Source organism: Alternaria infectoria, assembly GCF_024043175.1.
Source record: "Alternaria infectoria strain BMP 0036 chromosome Unknown scaffold_4, whole genome shotgun sequence".
Taxonomy (NCBI): Eukaryota; Fungi; Ascomycota; class Dothideomycetes; order Pleosporales; family Pleosporaceae; genus Alternaria; species Alternaria infectoria.
Genome location: NW_026250693.1, coordinates 1794876 through 1816173, shown reverse-complemented (window position 1 = coordinate 1816173; position 21298 = coordinate 1794876). Strand labels below are relative to the sequence as shown.

The 21298-nt window shown below is 51.5% G+C and overlaps 7 protein-coding genes across 7 annotated transcripts; 4 read left to right on the top strand and 3 right to left on the bottom strand.

The window, feature by feature from the left end:
- Window positions 1-2970: 2970 nt before the first annotated feature.
- J4E92_003604 (uncharacterized protein) lies at window positions 2971-5015 on the top strand (the record flags this gene model as incomplete). The annotated part of the gene is made up of 2 exons (XM_051495000.1): window positions 2971-4748; window positions 4808-5015. 2 exons carry the CDS (start codon window positions 2971-2973, stop codon window positions 5013-5015), a joined length of 1986 nt encoding a protein of 661 aa, XP_051355293.1.
- A 137-nt stretch (window positions 5016-5152) lies between these two features.
- On the bottom strand, window positions 5153-6732 carry J4E92_003603 (uncharacterized protein; the record flags this gene model as incomplete). The annotated part of the gene is made up of 3 exons (XM_051494999.1): window positions 5153-5422; window positions 5479-6343; window positions 6638-6732. 3 exons carry the CDS (start codon window positions 6730-6732, stop codon window positions 5153-5155), a joined length of 1230 nt encoding a protein of 409 aa, XP_051355292.1.
- A 342-nt stretch (window positions 6733-7074) lies between these two features.
- On the bottom strand, window positions 7075-8012 carry J4E92_003602 (uncharacterized protein; the record flags this gene model as incomplete). The annotated part of the gene is made up of 2 exons (XM_051494998.1): window positions 7075-7932; window positions 7983-8012. The coding sequence occupies 2 exons, from the start codon at window positions 8010-8012 to the stop codon at window positions 7075-7077; spliced, it is 888 nt and encodes a 295-aa protein (XP_051355291.1).
- Window positions 8013-13654: 5642 nt separating this feature from the next.
- Window positions 13655-14357, top strand: J4E92_003601 (uncharacterized protein; the record flags this gene model as incomplete). Its single annotated transcript, XM_051494997.1, has 2 exons — window positions 13655-13659; window positions 13712-14357. 2 exons carry the CDS (start codon window positions 13655-13657, stop codon window positions 14355-14357), a joined length of 651 nt encoding a protein of 216 aa, XP_051355290.1.
- Window positions 14358-16262: 1905 nt separating this feature from the next.
- J4E92_003600 (uncharacterized protein) lies at window positions 16263-19195 on the top strand (the record flags this gene model as incomplete). The annotated part of the gene is made up of 3 exons (XM_051494996.1): window positions 16263-16680; window positions 16739-17632; window positions 18081-19195. 3 exons carry the CDS (start codon window positions 16263-16265, stop codon window positions 19193-19195), a joined length of 2427 nt encoding a protein of 808 aa, XP_051355289.1.
- A 201-nt stretch (window positions 19196-19396) lies between these two features.
- On the bottom strand, window positions 19397-20091 carry J4E92_003599 (uncharacterized protein; the record flags this gene model as incomplete). The annotated part of the gene is made up of 3 exons (XM_051494995.1): window positions 19397-19894; window positions 19951-20020; window positions 20072-20091. The coding sequence occupies 3 exons, from the start codon at window positions 20089-20091 to the stop codon at window positions 19397-19399; spliced, it is 588 nt and encodes a 195-aa protein (XP_051355288.1).
- A 428-nt stretch (window positions 20092-20519) lies between these two features.
- On the top strand, window positions 20520-21181 carry J4E92_003598 (uncharacterized protein; the record flags this gene model as incomplete). The annotated part of the gene is made up of 2 exons (XM_051494994.1): window positions 20520-20528; window positions 20711-21181. 2 exons carry the CDS (start codon window positions 20520-20522, stop codon window positions 21179-21181), a joined length of 480 nt encoding a protein of 159 aa, XP_051355287.1.
- Window positions 21182-21298: the final 117 nt, after the last annotated feature.

Genomic DNA, 21298 nt, shown 5'->3' with positions numbered 1-21298 from the left:
TGCTTAAGTCATGACTTCTCCACTTCAGGTGTAGCGATTGAATTGCTTGAAAGTGATGCGTGGGTACAAGACGATGGAGGCAGAAGAATGCTGTGCTGGTAGGGATATAGAAAGTGTTGGATGCGTAGAGATGCTGTATTGATTCGAAATACCTAGCGCAAGGAAGTAAGTCATGTTATGTACAACAAATAGACCTCAGGTAGGGGAAGAGACATACGCCATCTTACACGACCGTGGAAAGGCCATAAGCTGCTGGAACCTCACGCATCTCAAATCGAAGGACGGTACCGGGCTGTCGTGATATCTCCACAACTCGATCTCTTCCGGGGCAAGCTCCACTTCAAGTTCTTCGTTTCCGAGGGCGTATGGATAGATCATTGTCCGCAGCTCTGGAGGCAACTTCGTGAAAAATAAGCAATGTGGTTGAGTGGAGAACCCATCCGTTTCTGCACTCAATGCTGAGACTTCCATCGTGTCGGAGCGTATAGGTGGTAAAGACGCGTTCCAGTTCGCCCGACGCGTGTTCCGCCATTCCATACTTACTCGTCTTCGCTCTTGAAACCTCTTCGCATTGGCCCTGTGAATTCTAGGCTCGATCACTGCCTCGCAAATCTTGTTGAGCACACTCCAGGCCATCTCTTTGATCGATCGCATGACCACTACCACAGAGTCGATGAAGATGTGGTAAAGGGAGAAAAGGGCGATAACGATACTATGGAATCGACGTCCTGACCGTTCAATACTTATCATCAATACAAAGAGATTCACTCCAAAGTCGAGTGTGGTCCATAAGTGATACGGTAGACTGGTGCCTAGTCACCCTGGTGTGGCAAAGCCATTGCGGCACAGCATCATCCAGGCCGGGGTGTGGCTTATGCAAGGTGCCCCTCGGCTGAGACCGTGACACAACTAGCTCATTGCGGACCCAATAGAGCCCATGGCTGGATAGGCTCTGTTTGGTCGAGTGAAGTTTGACTTCATAGTGTAATTTGTTCGATGAAAAAAGACATCATTGCATGGGCAACCAGTCACTCACGCCTATTCCTCGCGTGATTTCGAAGGGCCATGTCTTTCCTCCACTCTCTCGTCGAAGGTTTCCATCTTCGCTCCAACTAGTGTATACCTCAAATCTTTTCAAACCTCTCAGAGTTTCCAGCGGAGTAAAGAGGACATGTTCATATGCAGCGTCCACATATGGCTGCCAGATCACCATGTCGACCTCCATATGCTCTAGTGCTCTCATTTTTGATATTTCCAACCACATTGAAGACCAACATGAAGCATTATACGGTGGATCGCCTTCAAGAAATTTGTGCATCTCGTGTGTCGAAAGATACGCCCATCTCAAATTCATGCAACGAATGCTTTGGAACCAACGCGGAGGAAGAATACGGTGAAGAGCGAAGAAGGCGGTAAGGCTGGGAATTCGAAAGGTGTTTTCGCTATAGACGTATTGCGCGGCTTCGACGTAGCTTTAGCATCTTCAGTCAGATACTGTATCATGGAGCAGTAACGTTATTCATGTGAGGAATTTACTTTACTCACGCAGTTTTGCACGACGCTGGGAACCCGAGCAGCTTCCTTGCTTGTACGCAACTCAGCGTAAATGGAATCTCGTCGTCGTTCTCCTCACACATCTGACGCTGAAGCTGTTTATCGTCCTGGCCATGGAGCTCAAGCCGGAGGACTTGGCCGCCCATGGCGTATGTGTAAATAAGCCTTCGTAGCTCGAGAGGCAGCTTCGCGAAGAACGGCGATTGTTGTTGGGTGAAGACGTCGGCGGTTGAACAAGAGTCAAAGATGTCCTTGGGATTTTGCCTTATCTCAGGAAGTCGTGCATTCCAAGCAGCGCAAGCTTCTGCTCGCAGTCTATCATGGTACTCTTTCCGCTTACGTGCGCTTTTCTTCAGCCCGCGGTCAATAGACGCAACAATTAATGTTTCGATAAGTTTGTCCTTGAGTGAGCGCATTAGTGTTGAAAGAGAGCGCATGACGGTATAGCCGGAATTGTTGTATTGATGCTTCTTTTGGGAGAGCTTGCGAAGTCGTCCTCAGCGATGCGTACCCAGCTGCGGCGTCGAAGGTAACGCCAACCGTAAGATTTCAGAAGAGAACGAGGTCGAAGTACGGAAGTGTCTGCACAGGGTGGCGCTGTCTCATGCTCTGCAATTGCCCATGCAAGGAGGGAACACCTGTGCTGAAGGTGGCACGGCATGCGGCGCGGCTTTGGCTAGCGAAAAAGACCAGGCAACAGTAGGGAGGCGCATACCCCCAATTCGTGCAGCCATCAAAACACCTGCATTATCAAAGGAAGGGAGAAAGCGGATAGCAAGAGTAGCTAGGTCTAAGGTATCGTACCTGGTAATCGAGGCACCAGATGCACCAGATGCACACGATGGCATGTGCCCGAGAGTCCATCAACCACTCAGGTGCACATTGGGGCAACTTTGAGGGGGATATCGTCCTAGGTATGCTCTGTACTATATCGGTCAATGAAAGCCTGCATGATTCAAGGATGCGGAGTTGCAAGAACACACGCGTGTAAGAGTATGATGACGGGTACGCGATGACAAGGAAGCGCGTTCCGTCATAGCTCGTCAGAAACAGAGCTAGTTGCCAGCACGGCACCACAGCGACGTCAACGACGTCTGCACACCCTCATTGCCAATACGAATTCCAAACTGCACCAACGGGCCATCCAGTGTGGCCTGTTTACTCATCGTGTCTTCGACAACAACATGTAGGCCGTCCCGTCCTCCAACAGACCCTGTCCTCGGTCGCTTTCACGCCGAAGGACCGAGTAGTGCGTCTTCCCCATAGCTCTCTCCTCCTTTACCCCGGATTACGGCCAGGATCATCGAGCTTAGCTTCAATTAATTTTCCCGTGTACCTGGATACGACTTGTATAAGAATGGGGAGCGAAGTACTACCAAGGGCAAGCAGTGCTCGCTGGCGCCTTCCATTCACAACATGCGCTCTACCACAGCGACCGCGGCGGCGCTCTTGTTGTCTTCGAAAGCATGGGCTTTTCTGAACGCGAGTCAGAACAACCAGAGTCTAACCATTGCCAACGATCGCCTGGTTGCGTCGGTGAGCAAGACACGAGGATACATCAACGTCCTTACGCTGGACGGGCAGAACCTCCTCGGGACGGAAGATGGCAATACTGGAGTCGGTCCATATCTCGACTGTTACTGCACTCCATCTGGCTTCTGGACACCAGGCCGGGGAAGCAATGTTCAGTACCAGCTGTTCAACGGCAGGGATTCCACTAATACTTCGTATGGGGGTATCAGCATGGGCGAGACATACGCTCCGACCGGTCAGAGGCTAGAGCAGTACTGGTTTCTGAGAGAAGGGGAAACAGGTCTGCATACCTTCAGCCGCGTGGTGTACAACAACAAGACTACTCCCTTTTTGCGCAACCTGCAAGAGTTTCGCACACTATTCAGGCCAAACCATGAACCCGCGCTCTTCACGCACTTCGTTACCAACGAGAAGTTTGCTGCACCCCGCCCAGATACCGAGGGACAAGTCACTGTTCAAGATGCTACATGGTGGCTGGCCAACAAGGAAGATCCGTACGTGACGGGCGTAGGAGACTACTTCACCAAGTACACTTTCCAAGACACATGGCGCGATCACAAGGCCCATGGTATGTACGCCGACGGTACTGGTAGCGCCAATGGTTCAACCTACGGCGCCTGGCTTGTACACAACACTGTCGAGACTTACTTCAACGGTCCCGTGCATTCTGACCTCGTCGTCGATGGCATCGTATACAACTACATGGTCTCCAACCACCATGGCGATCAAACGCCCAACATCACCGATGGCTTCGACCGTACCTTTGGGCCGCAGTACTTCCACTTCAACTCCGGTGGTTCACTTGAGGAGCTCCGAGAAGATGCCGACCAGTATGGTCTCCGTCCGGAATGGAACGCCGATTTCTACGATTCCATCGCAAAGCACGTTCCAAACCTCGTCCCCACCTCCGGTCGCGGTACCTTGAACGCAAAGATCAACCTGCCCACCGGAGTCAAGAACCCCATTGCCATTCTCACAGAGAGCGGCCATGATTTCCAAGACAACGTCTTCGACACGAAAGCATATCAATACTGGGAAGATATCTCTCCCACCGGCGAAGTCACCATTCCGCGAGTAAAAGCCGGCAACTACCGTCTCACAATCTACGCTGACGGTATCTTCGGTGACTACATCCAAGACGACGTTCCCGTCTCCACTGGAGAAGAAACTTCCATAACAGCGACATGGACCCCGGAGTCCGCCGGCACAGAACTCTTCCGCATCGGCACCCCCGACAAATCCTCAGGCGAGTACCGCCACGGCTACGCCCAGTCCCCCACGCACCCCCTCCTCACAGAAGAATACCGCCTCTACTGGGGTGCCTACGATTTCATCGACGAGTTCCCCGAGGGTGTGACGTACAAAGTCGGTACGGACGACGCGTCTCAAGCACTCAACTACGTGCACTGGGCTGTCTATGGCGGAAAAGCGAACTACGAGCGTCCGGAACCTGTACCTGATCATCCGTATAACTGGACTATCCTGTTTGATGCCAAAGCGAATGAACTTAAGAACAGGACCACGGCGACGTTTACGGTGCAGCTTGCGGGTGCGAAGACGGCGGCGGGGAATACGGATGTGTTTAATGCGAGTGAGCCGTACTCGAATCTGCCGTATACGGTTAATGTGAATGGAGTGGATCTTGAGCCTTGGATTATTCCGTGAGTTTCTCGTTGTTTCTCCGTTTTTCATCATAAAAGTGTACTAACAAGCATGCCAGGTACAACCAATCCTCGTCCTGCGCCGTGCGCTCAGCAGTCATATGCTACAACCTCGCGCACAAATTCCTTTTCCCTTCGTCCATGCTGAAGGAAGGGGAGAACAGCTTGATCCTCAGCTTGCCGTACAACGGAACCAACTACGAAAGTGCGTTGTTGCCTGAAGCGGTATATGTTCAGTATGATGCGATGAGATTGGAGGTGAAGTAGATAGAGACAAGAAATAGAATAATTTCATCTATCGAAGCTCGATATATAGGAAAAAGACAATCAACGCCGTGATTATGCACCGCTAAATGTACATTTGCTCTTCCCCTTGCCATCGATGAGTGTATCCAATGACAAGGCTAAGCAACTTCCTCTACCATACGTCCACTGAAAGGCTTCTGGGTCCCTTTCTGCGTCTCCCCAGAGAATACTCTGCCAACAGGGGCTTGGAGCCACTCGTCTGGCACAGCAAGTTGTGTCCCCTTGGCGTTCTGGATGTATCGTACGTAGAGTGGGTTCGCTCGCTCAGGCTCCTGTTCGATCTCCTCACCGTCTTCGTTGAGCTCGATCATGGACTTACGGCCGCGTTTCGGGGGTTGTTTTTTGAGGAGGCGGTTGATGGTGTCGAGCTAGGGGTGGAAGGTCAGTAACTGTGTGTAGTAAAAGATAGCGGGGTTCAACAAACCTTCTCCTCTTCGTTCCTCTTCTCGCTGAGGTTCTTCCTCCGCCTTGCCATCTCTGCCCTTCGCATGGCGTGTTCTTCGGCTGTGAGGTGTTTCTTCTTCTGTGCCTCGTTCGAGAGGGCTAGAAGAGCGCCGTCTTCTTCTTCGTTGATCAGGGCGCGTTGACGCTTCGTCATCTTGCTGACATCGGGGGTCTGGTCGCGGCTGAGGTCTTCGTCGCTGTCCATCTCGTCCATATCTCCACCTGGCGTGACACCCATATCGTCGTCTTCTTCGCCCTCGGCATCTTCATCTTCGCCCTCTGCGTCTTCCTCGTCAAGGTCAGAGTCGGGATCGCTGAGGTCGTCGTCATCGTCGTCATCCATGGCCATTTCCTTGGCCTCGACTTTGTCTTGGGCCTTTGTGAGCTTTATGGCTGGCGCTGGCTGGACGGGGATCCCTCTGCTCGCATTTACGGTGATGCGTGGTGCTGGCGTGTCCTCCATGTCGTCGTCTTCATCTCCCTCTGCGTCCATGTCCTCGTCCTCGTCTCCTTCAGCGTCTGGCTCGTCGGAGTCGTCATCCACGTCCATGGCATCAACCTCCTCGGCGTCCTCGTCATCTTCGTCTTCGTCGTCCTCACTGTCGATCTCCCGTACTACGCGACTACTCCTGGATGCGCGTTTGCCCGCGACTATGTTCTGTCTGCTGACGCCTGCCTTTGGTACGACTCCACCAGTGGCCTGTCTAAGCTTATTGGGCGATGATTTGACGGTGAGGTGGATCGACTGGCGCGTCTCTTCGGGTGAGGAGCGCTGTATGACGGCCGCAGCGGGCGACTGGTTGGCAGTGCCGCGGCGAGGGCGGGTCGAGGAAGCGGTCGGGGCACTGGAGGCTGTTAGAGGAGCTGGAGGTGCGCGCGCGCGGAGGCGAGGCATGATTGCAGAGGAGCGAAGTGCGAGGCCGGCAAAAGCGGGAGAAGGCAGTCAGGAAGGATTGCGACGGCGTCAGATAGGCCGTCGGGTCCGTTGGCCTGGGGCAGGGGTGTGCAGGCGGGTGGCACGACGGTGGTGGTGAGAGGGGCGCCTCTGGGGGCAGTGACGGCGTCTTGGGGACGTTGTACTCGATGCGCTTCCCTTGGCGATGGGTGCAAGCTATTCGCTCGCCTTGTCAGCCACATACCTGGTGCTGTTTCCTCGCTGGTCCCATCCCTCGCCCTCGGATTCGTCATGCTCGGTGCTTATCCGTCGCATGCGTTTCGCCGCGCGATCTGCCATCTTTGCGATTGGTAGATGATATCCTCTAGATTAAAAGTGGTTCCAATGGCGTGTTGCGACAATTCTACGCGTGTTGGTCATCGGCCATTCCATCAACCTTCAGATGGAGATTCGCCGGGATCTTCCCCAGGTCCTGATTAGGCCAAAAGCGGCTAGCGCAATTACTACCTTGTGTAGAACGATGATCTTTATCGCATCACAACATCAAGAAAGCATTACAATTCTGGTAACTTCATGACCCATTCGTAAATAATATGGTCTTCGATTATCACCTGGGCATACATTCTGTATATTAGGACTATATCGGACGACTAACTGAGTTGAACACTGCCTGTCCACTTCTCAAGTAAACACAGCCTTGAGAGTCTCCTCAAGATCTTCCTTGGGCACGCCCAGCTTGTCGTTCCAAAGACCCATGGATGAAAAGTCGCCCAATTGGTGCTCCTTACCAAAAGTCGCGCCTTGGATCAAGTACATGATACCGCTGTGATCTCCCGACTGGAGCTTGGCACGTCCTTGCTCGATGTGCTCCTTCACATTGACCTTGTTGACAGTCCACTTCGTCCCGGTAACCTTCTCTGCCGCGGCCAAGATCTCCTTTTGCGTTGTCTGAAATCCACTGATGTAGACATATTGGTTCTTAGTCAAGTCGGAGTTCTTGAGTGCGTTGACGGTCGCGATACCAATTTGGTTGAGGTTGGTGCTTGAGAAAACAGCTTCACCATCATCAAAGAGGGTAGCAGTCCTTGACTTGCCGTCAAAGCCCAAGAACGCTACCCTGAGGCCCCAGTCGAAGAAGGGGCCAGTGGCAATGCCAGTCCAGCTAATATCCTTCTCCTTGGTCTTGAGGTATTTGATCGTCTCGAACTTGGGCTCAAATACGGGCACGATCTCGCGAGCGCGCTCGTCATAGACGTTGCTTCCATACTCTGAAGGAAGGAAGCGCTTCACGCCCGCTGCGATCGCGGCATCGATCAATTTGTTTTGGTCGCCCAGTGCCATGCCGCCGACGAGCGACAACACAGCATCTTGGCCCTGGAAGGCTTCCTTCAAGCTATCGTGGGAATCGTAGTCCGCACGGATAACTTTGACGCCTGTGGGGAAGGTCGAGCTGGAGCCTTGGCGTGAGAGGACAGTTGTGTTGAATGAGGAATCCTTGAGGAAGGCGTTCAGAATGGAAGGGCCAAGGTTGCCGCTCGCCTGGTATTGTTAGCTATCGTATGCAGGAGAAGTCTGGCAGGTATGCATACACCGATGATGATGACGTTCTTGATAGACATGTTCGAGAAGTGTTGATCGTTGAGTCTGAACAGGTTTGATATCTGTGATGAGTTATAGAGTGTGTAGTGATTTTGACGCTGTGAGTGTCGTTGATTGTATGGTCTATTTCACCGATGAAGACGCTCTCTTATGTACACCACGACGAAGACGTGATTATGCATGGCTATGATGCAGGTACAGGGCCCCACATCCCCAAATCCGCACTGCTTGTAAATCTGCGTCGTACAACCGCGTTACCTTAGTAATGAAGGCTGAACCAAAGCCGCACATGGCATGCATTTCAATAATGATGTGGCGCCATTGCTTACGACACTAGTCTTGGTCGACCCCTAAGTGCTTGGGCAGGTGTAAGGTCGGTGTACTTAATCTCTCCGATAACCACTCTCCAGAAGCTTCGCTGCGGAAGTAGTGCATGGTGAGGGCTCTATCGCCGAAGGTTAATCTCGTAATTACGCCGAAATCATCATGCCAATAGATCAGGTCCAAGTCGGTTGAAGGCTGATGTTGGGGTTGCTTAGCACATCTCGCGGAAATGCACCGCCACGCCAAGGCGCTAGCCTGATCCAGATCATGACTGTGGAAGTCGCGCGCACGCGCCGTCGTCACCCATCTCCTAGAGCTGTCACTTGCGCTTTCCCACCGTCTTCATCGCATCACCAATACAACCCGCACATATACGTCAGCGCAGTGTTACTTGTGTTGCAGCAAGATGAACCTTTACATTCGGACCTCAACCCAGAGCGAACGCGCGTTCAATCTTCATCGCCAAGACTCATTCTGTTCTCGATAATCCCCCATCTCTCAAGCTGCATGAGCAGCTCGAGTGGATCTGCTGCGTTCCAAGCGCTGATTTCCCACTCTGTACGATTCCTCCCGCCCCCTTTGTCATACACCCAGGGTATTTTCTCAATGGTCCACACAAGCTCTCGTTGTGACGCGTTCAATCGACGGATGTACTCCCTCGCTTTCATAACTGCGTCTTTAGTCCCCTTTCGCCGAACCTTCATCACCGACGCTACCACATACATTCCTGGACATCTCGTGTTGAGGCGCAGCTTCGTGTGCATTCGGTCGATATCCGTCAAGATCGCGTGGTACGCATGCTTGTTGAGACCGAGGGCGTCCATTTCAGGTGTATGAGGCGGATAGATGGGATGTCTGAATCCGAAGCGCAGTACTCGGAGTCTGGTTCCTCGCTCTACCGTCTGACGACATTCCAGTCTTCTATTATGCTCGTAGCTGGTTCTGTTCACGGCACTAGGAAACTGCTCCTTCCACGCCCGATCATCGCTCACCAGCGCGGCAATGATATCTTGCTTCAGTGTAGTATCGGCATACTGCTTCCTCCTATTCACTAGAGGGTTGTCTTCCATCTCAGCCAGATACTTTGCATATGTACTGCGCCGCGTGCTGGCATTGATGCTTGCTCTCATCCAGGCTCGAAAGTAAGGATCGACACCGTATCGATCAATATTGGCACTCAGAACCTCCCGCTTACGAAGCGGGACAGCGTTGGGACAAAGAGGATATGGCTTCGAACGATCTCGAATTTGTGCGTGGTGGGGGATGAGGTTATCTGCACACCTGATTGTCTCCGCCGCAGACATTGCTTGACGCCCAAGTGTTGGTCTTGGTCCGGACTCAGCGCATGGAAATACGTCGATGAAGGACAGACGCTGACCCATACGCTGACTCGGCTTGGCTGGAGGCGCAGACATCAGTGCCGCTTGCAAGGTTTGGTCGCGATCGACATGGAGAATCTGGATATGTGACTCTGAGACACGAGAGGGCGCGAAAAGAGAGAACGAATGTACGCAAACCATCACCGAAACGCCCCTAGCTTGAAGGTTCCATGTTATCTCTTCAAGCAGCTGATTGAGCGCGATGGCCTCTTGTTGGTTCTTCTTCAACTGTTCGGTTGTATCCCAAAACCTGCCGCATTTGCCTGGCCCGTGCTTCTTTCCGGAAGTTTTGCGTTCACCGGCTTCAGCAAGGGATGGCGCGACCGGTCCCGCACATTTCTTTCTTCTTACTCCTGTCCAGATCTTGTTCAAGAAGTTCCTCAGCGCAGTTATCAAGCGACGATAATCCTCATACGTGAGGCCATGGTCTGCTAGCGCAGTTGTGTACTCTGTAGGTTCGCAGAGGCGAAAGGATGTCACGAAATGCGCTTCGGATCGAGTGCATTGTTGACGGTCGGAGACCCCAGGGAACAACATCCCGATGTCGTCAACGAAGCGTTTCTCCGGCTGTTGAGGAGGTAGGCGGAAGTCGCTTGCCTGTACGACGGATTTGCGAATATTCTCCAATGTCGAGTGCCTCATACTAATCGTCGATTTCAAAAGGCTTCTTGCTCTAGCTCCAATACGCTCGCCAAGGACGCGGTTATCGCCTGAGACGCAGGAATCAGGCCGTGTGGCTGGCAAGATTAGGCTGCTCTTTGGGAACGAAGACTCCGACTGCAGTGGCGGATCTGCGATCGTACTCTCCGAGCACTGTTTCCCAGACGACTGCGCATAAAGTGCGCGGTGATAACCCAGCGATTCCGCCTCTTCAACAACGTAAGAGTCGCTATTGGATATGTTGTTTGTTGCGACATCCAGATCTGGCTTCGTGGTTCGTTTAGGTATGGGTTCAGTGTGTCTGCGAGATAGCACAAGCCTGGCATGCTCGTCCTCCCCTTCTCTTTCCGCACATCCCATGTCTCCCCTCTCGCTCCCCAAGGTCATTATACAATCCACCGACAGCCGCTGAGCCATTTTGAAGATCTGGACGTCATGGGTCTCTTTCTCCCGTCTCTTTCCAGTTGTCATACAGTACTGACGGTGTCTTTACTCGTCGTGAGCGGATAAAATGGATTCGCAGTTCTCTCGAGGTGTTTGAAACTTGTTGAGGGCGCTGGTAAACATGATCGTGGGCAACAACCCACTAGATATGGACAGAAGCGACTGCCGGCTGCTAAATTTACAATCGTGGCAGCTCGGCAATGTTTCTCCTCCTGCAGCGCAATCGACTCTGGACCAATCTGCACTCAGAAATCTCGGCCGAAACTGAGGGCAGGGGCGTATGCGAAGACAAAGGGCTGCAGCAAGGGGCTGCCCTTTGCGCATGTCTTAGGCCACTACTTCAACAAGTTTCGACGCACGATGACATTCGAACACCACAAGCATTAAGTCTTCACCCAAAAGGGTCGCGTCCAAGGATCTACTAATTACACGGTCCATGGTGAGTTGCTCCGCGGATCTAATATGCGCTGCGCACTCCCATTTAGGTGAATTTTCAAGCGCAGAATACATGGCATTTCAAGTCGGGCTTTCGTCACCGCTGCGATCGATGTAGACTCTGGAGTCCAAGCTCAATGCGATTGTTGTTGGCCCCAAAGGTGAGGGCATCTGGCGGTGGCGCAAAGGATCAGGCATTTCATGCGCCCGAAAACGCCGCAATCTCATGGGTCAGGATTTGCACGCATCTCCGCAGGGTCTCTTCCTCTATTCAATTAAGCCTTCTCAGCCGATATCTGATGAGAAGTAGGACATCGGAGTCATATCGTTCGCGTATCGTCATAGACCAATATGCGTCAAACGAAGACTCAACATGTACACATCTACAACCCAGCCTCTCTCAGGCGTCTCTCACAGACGCCGTCAACGACCATGAGTTTTCCTACTAGGGCCAGTCACTCGACCACTGTGGTGGACTCATGCGGACGTGATATAAAACCTCTTCAAATTGAAAACTATTCCTGAACATCTCCGCCCTCACGACTACATCCCCAATCCAGGCGCCATGAATCAGGAACCCAATAATTACAGTACACGGTCTGACGAAAGATACCGTGATGTGGCCTTCTCGAGAAAGGAGGCACTGAAACTATGCCAACCTGGTGAGACTGGTGCGGTGACATCGGGAGGGTCTTTTATTGACGATGCGCTGGCAGCGAGTTCAGAAAGCGACCGATTACGCGCAAGGCATCATTTGCACGACCCTGCTACACATCATGATCGCGAGAGAAGCAAACCTGACAAGCAAGCTTACGTTGAAGAGGAGGACCCCGAGACAGGCGCTCTTCATCGTTGGGAACCAGAGTTTGACAAGAGCAGTGTCCATGGGAGAGCTGAGGGCATTGGTGAAAAGCTAGCATCGAGGCCCAAACAAGGAAACCGTATCTTGTCTCCAGGGAAGGCTACCACGAACAACGAGGCTGGAAAGCACCACGAGAAAGCGCGAGTATCTCACGAGACAGATCGGCACACTGTTCACGGCGAGCGTCACCGCGGTAAGCTATTTATGCCCTCATAATCTATGACCCGTTACTGACTATATGAAAGATACTCTCGAAGATCACGGTCTAACGAAAGACTACATCAAAAGTTGGCTCAGTCGTTCTGGTCAACAAAATGAGAAATCGACGAGAAAGAAGATGATGGCGCAATTGGACGCTCATATAAATTTACAGAAGCTCCGACAAGAAAATGCCGCATGCAAGGCAGCGCGTCTCGCCTCGTTACAACCCCCAGATCCAAAACCAATCATTTCAAACAACACGAGTAGTTCGCGGCGTGCCATAAATACTCCCAAAGATACCAAACCGGGTACATCGATCCGAACTCGTACCGAAGCCTCGTCGACCAGATCTACCTCATGTTTACCGACCGTTCGCCCGAACAGGCATGATTACACAAAGAATGAATACGAGAATCCAGTTCAACGGCGACCTGTCGTTCATTATCCTCATCGATCCAATAACACCTATGAAGCCAAGATTACTCCCAATTCTTACCGGTCATCTCCGCATCGCGAAAGCAAAAGCCAAAATGAAGTTCGATACGTCGACGTTGGTTGCCAGACCTCTGTCTCACTGCCCGGAGCTGGCCTGAGGACCGAAAAGGCGTTACTGCGGGCAAAAGAGGAGCGTAGGAGTGCTGCTTCTGGATTTTGTTGATAAGAGATACCGGTCTTTGCATTGAAGGGTTTGTTGAGTGACTTGGTCATTCCGGTCGCATACCAACAACGAACTTCCACAGGCTTGCTTGCCCACACCGGCCTTTGTTGTTCAAGGAAGCTTGGGGTGTCTTGTTGATGTTGGTCTTTGGTAGTATAGTATACAACATGAAAGTCCTCTGCTTACCTGACAGTGTTGGTGTTTGAAGTTAGTGATTCTTCAATGTGAGGAGGGCGGTGGCGACTTCGGCTGGTGCAATGTGTCGAAAGCGGTTACGTGCCACACGAAGTGCTAGAGTGATCTCTTCATCGCTCGTTCCTCTTTGTGCTGATCATGCTGAGCAATTTACGTACCCGATTAGCCCACTCCATAACAGCTTCGTCGCCTTCTAACTCAGGACACAGCCCGTACAGTCCGGGTCGGACGAAGTGCTCTGTTACGAGACGAACACTGCTTACAACAAGCGTTATATTTGCTAAATACAAGCGGAATCATGGTCCACGGGATGATTGTTGACGTTTGCTCATTTTACGCGCTGGACTGTAACTTAAATATCCACTGGAATCACTGTTCATACACTTCCCAAAGTGTCGTGCACTTCAACGCACTCCTTCGCATCCTAATCACAGCAGCTTTGTCAGCTGACGATAACCGTTCCTCAAGTCTATTGTCACACACCGACTTCGCATAGCGTTCAGCATGAAGTAAGTTTACGTTATAGTCGGAGAGAGCTCAGGCTGCCACTAACAAGCATAGTCCGCGCGACGACATCATCCAGCTGAAAGTTCCCAATGACGCCGGGAGCATTGAGTGTCTCAATGTCCACCGCGGTGTTCTCTGCAAGAGCTCGGGGTTCTTTCAAAAAGCCATGAAGCCAGAGTGGACCAAGTTAGGAGAAGAGAAAACTGTCGACCTTCCGGACGATCTGGCGAGTACGGTCAGCGACTACATCGTGTGGCTTTACCAGGGCAGCATTGCAATTAAGCCCTTTCTGCCAAGCACCGAGCCGATTGAAGAGAGGGCCAGGAAAGCGGAGAAGGTCTACCTTCTGCTTGCAGAAGCATACGTCTTTGGTCAGAAGATTCTCGACTCGGGGTACAAGAACGCGGTAGTAAAGGCCATTTTCTCAGCCCAGATGTTTTCAGGCTGGAATATGGGACCAAACTGTGTAACAACGATCTACGAAGGCACACCTCCAGAGTCCCCAGCTCGTCGCTTGTTTGCTGACAAATTGGCACACTCAGCCTACGACGACTCAGCAAATGGATTTGGCTGGATGCAGTGTATCGATGGATATCCGCAGGAGGCTTTGACGGATGCAATGAAGGCATTGCTGAGGGTTCGTAAAGCAGTCGGCCGTGCTCCTGTTATCACATCATACCTTGAGAAAGAGCAGGACTAAGATTCCCTCCTCGAGGAATCATGGCTGTGGAGTAGCTCGAGCTGCGAGCCCGGATGAATTTGCACGTAGGGGCAATGGAGAACTAATATCAAGTAGAAAGCTAGAAACCTGTGAAAGCCATTTCTATTCTTCTACACCTCACTAGGCAACACCCCCCATCTATCATAAAACTTCCTCTTGATCTCATCACTCAACACATCATTCGCCTGATTGATCTCTGCCATCTTCTCAGTAGCTTTCTTCTTGTCTTGTCCACGACAACGATCAGGATGCCACTTCAAACTCATAGCACGGTGCGCTTTCTTGATATCAGCGGCTGTGGCAGTTCGACCAACACCAAGCACGGTGTAAAGGTCCGTTGCGGGTTTGATACCTTGCGGAGGTGGCGTGACTGGGCGTTGAGATGATGATGGTGGCTGTCGTGGTACATAAGAGGTTCTAGGTGGAGCCCCGGGGCGAAAAGAATAAGAAGAATTGGTCGGAAACGAATGGGGCGACGAGTAGAATGTGTAACTGGGTGGTGATGAAGAGTAGGGGGGTTGACTCGACTCTGCAGTCCAACGCCGATAGCCTGAATATGGTGTGCGGTCTCTATTATTGGAGGAAGACCAGCTGTATGCATGGTTACGAGGGTCATAAGAGGATGAACGCTGCGGGCCAGAATCTCTAGCAGTATATCTATGAGAGTTCTCTCGCGATTGCTGAGCATGGCTCTGATAGTCGTACGCAGAAGGGATGTAATCTGGACGGCCATAGCTCGGTGTACTCCGATCCTCTGCGTGTTGCCATTGTGGCTCCCGGTCGTTACCCTGATAGCCGTAATGGGAGGGGATGTACTGAGGAGCGCGATATACAGGTACACTTGGTATGCTCCAGTCTTCTTCAGCTTGCGTTCGCATCTCTGCAAATATGCTATCATTGTTGTCTAAACGAGTCCACATCATACCGGAGAACCCACTAAAAGCATCGCCACCGGCGTCTCTAGCTCTCCATGAGCTATGCATCGGCGGGTTGTTATCGTACGAGAGTGGAGACGATGAATAGTTCTGGCGCGCTATACTCGCTTGATATAGCTCTTCCAGGTACCATTTCGAGGTAAGAGAATCAGCGTTGAGAACACGTTTGATGTAATTGAGGCTGCGCTCAGAGGCTTCGTCGATGGTGTAGCCCCTGTTGCGGCAGTGGAAGTAATAGCTTTCCCGAAGCTCTTCTTCTTCTACGTGTGTTTCCATAGGGAGGTGTATGCAGTCTTTGAGTAAAGGGTTGAAAGTGGTACTACAGCCGTCAGGGGGAGTTCCAATCAATGGAAGAATCGCGGAGGACTGTGAGGTCCGGGGTGGCTTGGTCTCTTATGAGGTGAATGATGCATTGTGGGGTATAGCACTGTTAAACAATAGCACTTCGGCAAAGGCCCCAAATACTCATTGTGATTTCACTGCACTTTGATTCGTTTCTAAATGAGTGATATAGGCCAGCGATTGACTGCCAGCCACTTTGGCATGATCCTAGAGTGAGTAGTTGCACTGACCCAACACATGTCAGAAACTGACTAGATGAAAAAGGTTTCAACGGAAATGAGATGAGTACCGTTTTACTTTACTGGAGTTTATTGCCTTTCAAAGCTTAAAAGTAAGTCGCCTCATTGCCTGACAGCTTGTTCCTTACCCAGCAGACGTCTCGTGGTTTTAGCATCAACATGCAGTCATAACTTCTACGGTACGTATCGATCGTCTCTTGCAACCGCTGTCTTGACTTTACTATGACAACATTTCATTCGGTTACTATTCGCTGAATAGCGAGGACAAGCTGCATAGCTGACTAACGGCAGCTCAGTAACGTGTCACAAGGTTCCCCGCACGATAACACTTCACAGCATCACGCTGATGAACACCACCGCTCACAGTGATGGAGAAATTTGACTGGAAACGCGCGGATCTGAATTGGATACATTTCCATTCACTCGCGAACCTTCTTTCACTTCGCAATGGCGGCCAAGTCGAGCCTACTGTGAAATTCGACACTGAGCCTGAGCTAGATCTGGGGGTCGATGACGAAGAAGATGAGGATTCTCGTAGCGTCAACACTGCTTTGGCAAACCAGATATCTGAATCAGGTCATGGTAAACTCAAGAAGCGATTTCTCGATGCCGTGGCTGGGTTTGCTGCGAACAAAAAGGGCGGCACAGCAGTTGCTTGCTCGGCTATGAAAGAGGCTGAGAATGACGTCGTCATCTGGCTCGCTCGCAACGACGGCTTCTCCAATGGAGATCGTCCTGTTTTCGAGAAATTGGGAGAGATACTGAGTTCTCTGTCCTACAACGGCGGTAAGTTCCGTGACACTGCCATATGCGCTTGCGCGCTAACTTAGGCTCGTGCTCATAGTCCAGGACTCCCAGGATCTCCTATGGGAACATATGGTTTCGTACCATAGTAGCCGGATCAAACAAGACTATATCCCCAAACTGAGGCGGGGCTTCGAAGCTTACGACGCTGAACAAACGCAACATGCCACCAACACGACAGCAGCTCGGCCAGTCGTTGATGCAGCGCTATCTGCCTTACGTGACATTCTCCTCAATGATCTGCCGAGTGACACGAGTACGTTTGATAAGCACACAAAGCTGATTGTGGCGTCATACGACCTGCGCCGGGAAGCTATCGATGAAGAGGCACTGAATAGCCGCGCGAGCTCGACTCTGGGATCGAGGAAGCTATGGAGCAGCATCTACCTTTTCTCCCGCGTTCGCGTGGCATACCGCACCTTCATCGAAATAGCCCAGACTCTGCCAAGTTTTGGGTGCATCAAATTCGTCCTCGTTTCCCGTCCTGCTGTATCTCTAAAACCACCTCAACGACCGGCGACTTTAAAGCAAACTTTGGGGATGCTCAAGTTGGACTTCAATTCCAACATAACGAAGGAACTCCTGGGTAATGATTGGAAGGTCAGTAAGACTGAAGAGAGGTTCAAGAGTCTGCAAAAGCAGAATCTCAACGTGCACGCCGAGGTGCAGATGCTGATAGCTTTGGCTGCGAACGAATCGGTAAAGTCGGATCTGTTCCCATATTTTGGGTGCAGCAAACTGAGCTGCTTCATGTGTAGTCGTTTCATACAGGCATATGGGCGATTTACTACACGAGGGTGTCATGGCCATCTCTTCAAACCGTGGACCGTACCAAATACAGATGGGCTATTGCCAGGACAGCCTGATCGCATAGCAAAAGCTCTCGTGGCGGTCCAAAATGAGCTCAAGAAAAAGCTGAAGGAGTCGATCAAGGGTCATGTTCCACACGAACGAACTTCGGTAGTTGGCGGGAGTAGCATCGTGAGTGAGTGGCCGGAGAAGACTTCATCAAGAAGATCGCAGATCGACCAGTTGCGAGCGCAAGGCGTACACGAAAGAGTTTTAGAAAGCTTTCGAAGGTCAGTGATGCTGCGGATTCTTGGTGTCACAGATTCCAGCTAGTATCAGACCTCTGACTAACCGTCACAGACAAGACGAAGATACGACCAGACCAGCCCAGTATAGATACCCACCCTCCGACGAAGAGAATATGACCCGAGAGTGCGACGTATGCTTCAAGCGAACGAGTCGAAGATGCGGTTTCTGTAACAAGGACTCTTTCTGCAGCGAACGTTGTGAAGATAAAATGCCTTCGCGGCATGTTTTCAATTGCTCAAAACGCCCGCTCACGACAGCTGATTTCTTATGGAGATCATTAGCAGAAGACCTCATACCAGAGGAAGAAGAAGTTTTGGAGGATTTTGGGTTCAATAGTGTGGAGTTTGGTCAAGGAAGATCATACCTTTTTGGCGTATATGCCGGTCTGTATCGGTCTGGCAGATTCTCAGCGGAAGACTTCCATAACTGGCGTATCGAAGGTATCCTGACTGAAAAGATCAAGGAGTTCTTCTACAGCCTTCCTGAGGATTCCCGCGGAGGCTACTTTCCTTGGTTCTTGGAAAACCTCCCTGTCCTGGAGACACCCACGACCAAACAACAGGCGACGCAAAACCTCGTCGCAAGCATGTTTGCTAAAGCTAGACCGTACTTAGATAACGAAGATCGCAACAAAGCGCTTGATGAGTTGATGCCTGAAGCCAAGCGGGATAGCTTCACCTTGCTGGCTCAACTGTCTCACCAGATGTCGCCGAATCCGATCGAACAAAACTGGTACTCTTTTGGGTTCGTAACCTGTCGTGGAAAGAGTGAGGAGAACACACTCGTGCAAGTCTACCAGCTCCTCCTTCTTGAAGATGATGGGAGTTACTTTTACAAGTTCTACAACAGCCGAAGGGACCACAACTCACCTGTCGGGTTGACGCAGTTTTGGAAAGCGTACGAAGCGGGAACACTCATACAGCTTATGGATTCGAAAGGCCTCAAGAACCTTCGATCCAGATTGCCACTCTTGGAGGTCTTCCTGTCCGGTTCATGCTCCTCCGTATGGGATTTGAAATGGTTCCTTGACATCGAAGACCCAGTGAAGTACCCGCCCATTCCTTCGGTGAGCCTCGACTATGGCTTCGTCAACTGCAACACGTTAGAGGAGACCTACACGTTGATTGAAATTTACAAAAGGGTTTTGCAGACCGCGCATCTACTAGACCTTCAACATGCGTGTATAACAGGAACTTTGTGGCAGTTCGCAAGCAGTCGCATCCGGATGGAGGAGAAATGGAGGCCGTTGATGAAGAAAGTCTATTCATTGGAGACACCGACAGTGTCAGAGACAGGCGAGGATATGACACCAAAAGCAGAATCAGAGGGACATGGAGAACCCGTCGTCGTTTCGTCGTCGCTACTGTCGAGACTGTGGGGCTCGCTTTCGGTCGTCTGATCCAATCCCATATGCCGTAGTGCCTGTTACGAACTCTGTGCTTTAGTAACCATGCAGTGCAATGTACAGTGTCCAATTGTTGCCAGACCTTAGACTAGGCGTAATGTTACATTGCTTGGAAAGAGAGCCTTAGCCTGGTTGCGTGTAGAAGCCTTATCCCATAGTGATGCATACATATGTTGTACATGCCCCAATTCCTCCTCACATAGGGACAGGCGTCAGATGGCCATCCTTGTCATACTTCGCCTTGAAGAACGTGTAGCTCAGTGTAACGGTCTCAATACCCTTCATGTTAATATCCTTTGTGAATTCGGGATCGATGTAGAAGAAGACGGGCATGTCCACCGTTTCCCCAGCATTTAGTCTCTGCTCTTCGAAGCAAAAACATTGGATCTTGCTGAAGTATGGGGCGACCTGTCCTGGTGTGACAGAATATGTAGCTACGCCAATGATATCTTCTGACGATTTGTTGGTCGCGGTGTAGAAAGCGAGAGCGGTCTCGCCGGGGAGGACTCGGACTTCGCGTTGTTGGGGAACGAATTTCCAGGGTAGGACGTCGGATACGGAGCCGTTGAATGTGATTCGGATACGTGGGTGGTGTTCGACAGGTTTTAGGCGCTCGGAGGGATCGACGGAAGTATCGCCGCCGTGGGCCGCTGACTTTATAGGCTGGCCTCCCCAACCAGTTTCCTGGCAGATCTATAGAACTTGTGAGATTGGGATTTAGTCAACAAGGCGATGATCCATGACCATACCATCTTGTAAAACGGCACTGAGCCATAACTGAGCGCCGTGAAGCCTATTATCACACTGAAGACATAGTTCCTACAATATGATCAGCGATTGCGCCTTCCGTCACCAGGGACTTGCACATACATGACTGTGCGGTTCTTCATTTTATATTGCGCATGCATCTGGTCCATTCTTGGCACGGTGCCATGCTGCCGCGCGGGATTTGTGCTGTTCATCCATCTTCGTGCGGTCAAGGCGGGATTGCGGGCGCGCGGTATCCTATTGAGCGAGCGAGAGCATGATAGGCAGGTCCAGGATCCCAGCGACCGTGAGGGAAGTTGTCGTAATGGCGATGCGGCAGACATGTTGTGTTGTAAGAGTCAACGAGCCAATGGACGAAACCTCGGCGGAGTGATGAGCAATGGAAGTTCGCCGCGGGATTTAGCCCGATTGGGAACGCGTCTTGGAGCGCAAAAGTCGCGAGTGGTTGCGGACGTCATCTTCGACACGCCCAGCACCACCATTCATACGACACATATTCGTCTTTTCCTTCCTAGATTTGAAGTTGCGACCCCCGCCAACAAATAGCACAATGTCAGAAGTCCTCTGCGGCGTTTGCAACGCAGAGCCCAAGAAATACAAGTGCCCGACTTGCGCGCTTCCATAGTTCGTTGCCATCTGCGATCTCCTAGATCTACAATACTGATCGCATACAGCTGTTCATTATCATGCTTCAAATCTCACAAAACAACACATCCCGAAACCGCATCAGCCGCGCCAAAGCCAGCAGAGCCAGCCCTCCCACAACCACCTCCTCCCGCTCCAGTACCGCGCTACCTAAAGACGCGCACCGACTTCTCTGTCTTAGCAACGAACCCTAAATTTCAAGAGCTACTCAAAACACACCCAACACTACTCCCGACACTCCAACGCGTATACGCCAAGACCATTAAACCAGATCCCGAAGCTGAGAGCCGGCGGCGCATGCTCGAGCGAAACGCCTCACGAGGAAGAGGCATGAGGGGAAGGGGCCGAGGAGCATGGAGAGGTGGACGCGGAGGTTGGAATGGAGGGCAGGAGAAGAAGGAAGAGTATTGGACCCAAAAGAAGGGAGACAAGGACGCGATGGAGGAGCTGAAGGGTATAAGAGAAGGAGAGGGGAAAGAGGGAGAGAAAGACGCCATGGCCGAGTTCGTTGGGTTGGTCGAAGAGCTCTTTGGGCAGCATGAGAAGGATGCGATGGAAGAAGTTTGATGCTTAAGCCAGAACCCACGACATCGCGACAAGCATTCAAGGGCCGATCTCCGACGGCGAAAAGGCTCACTTACTAGCCAACCACGACAATTTGAGTGCCAGAGATACGTGCCCTTC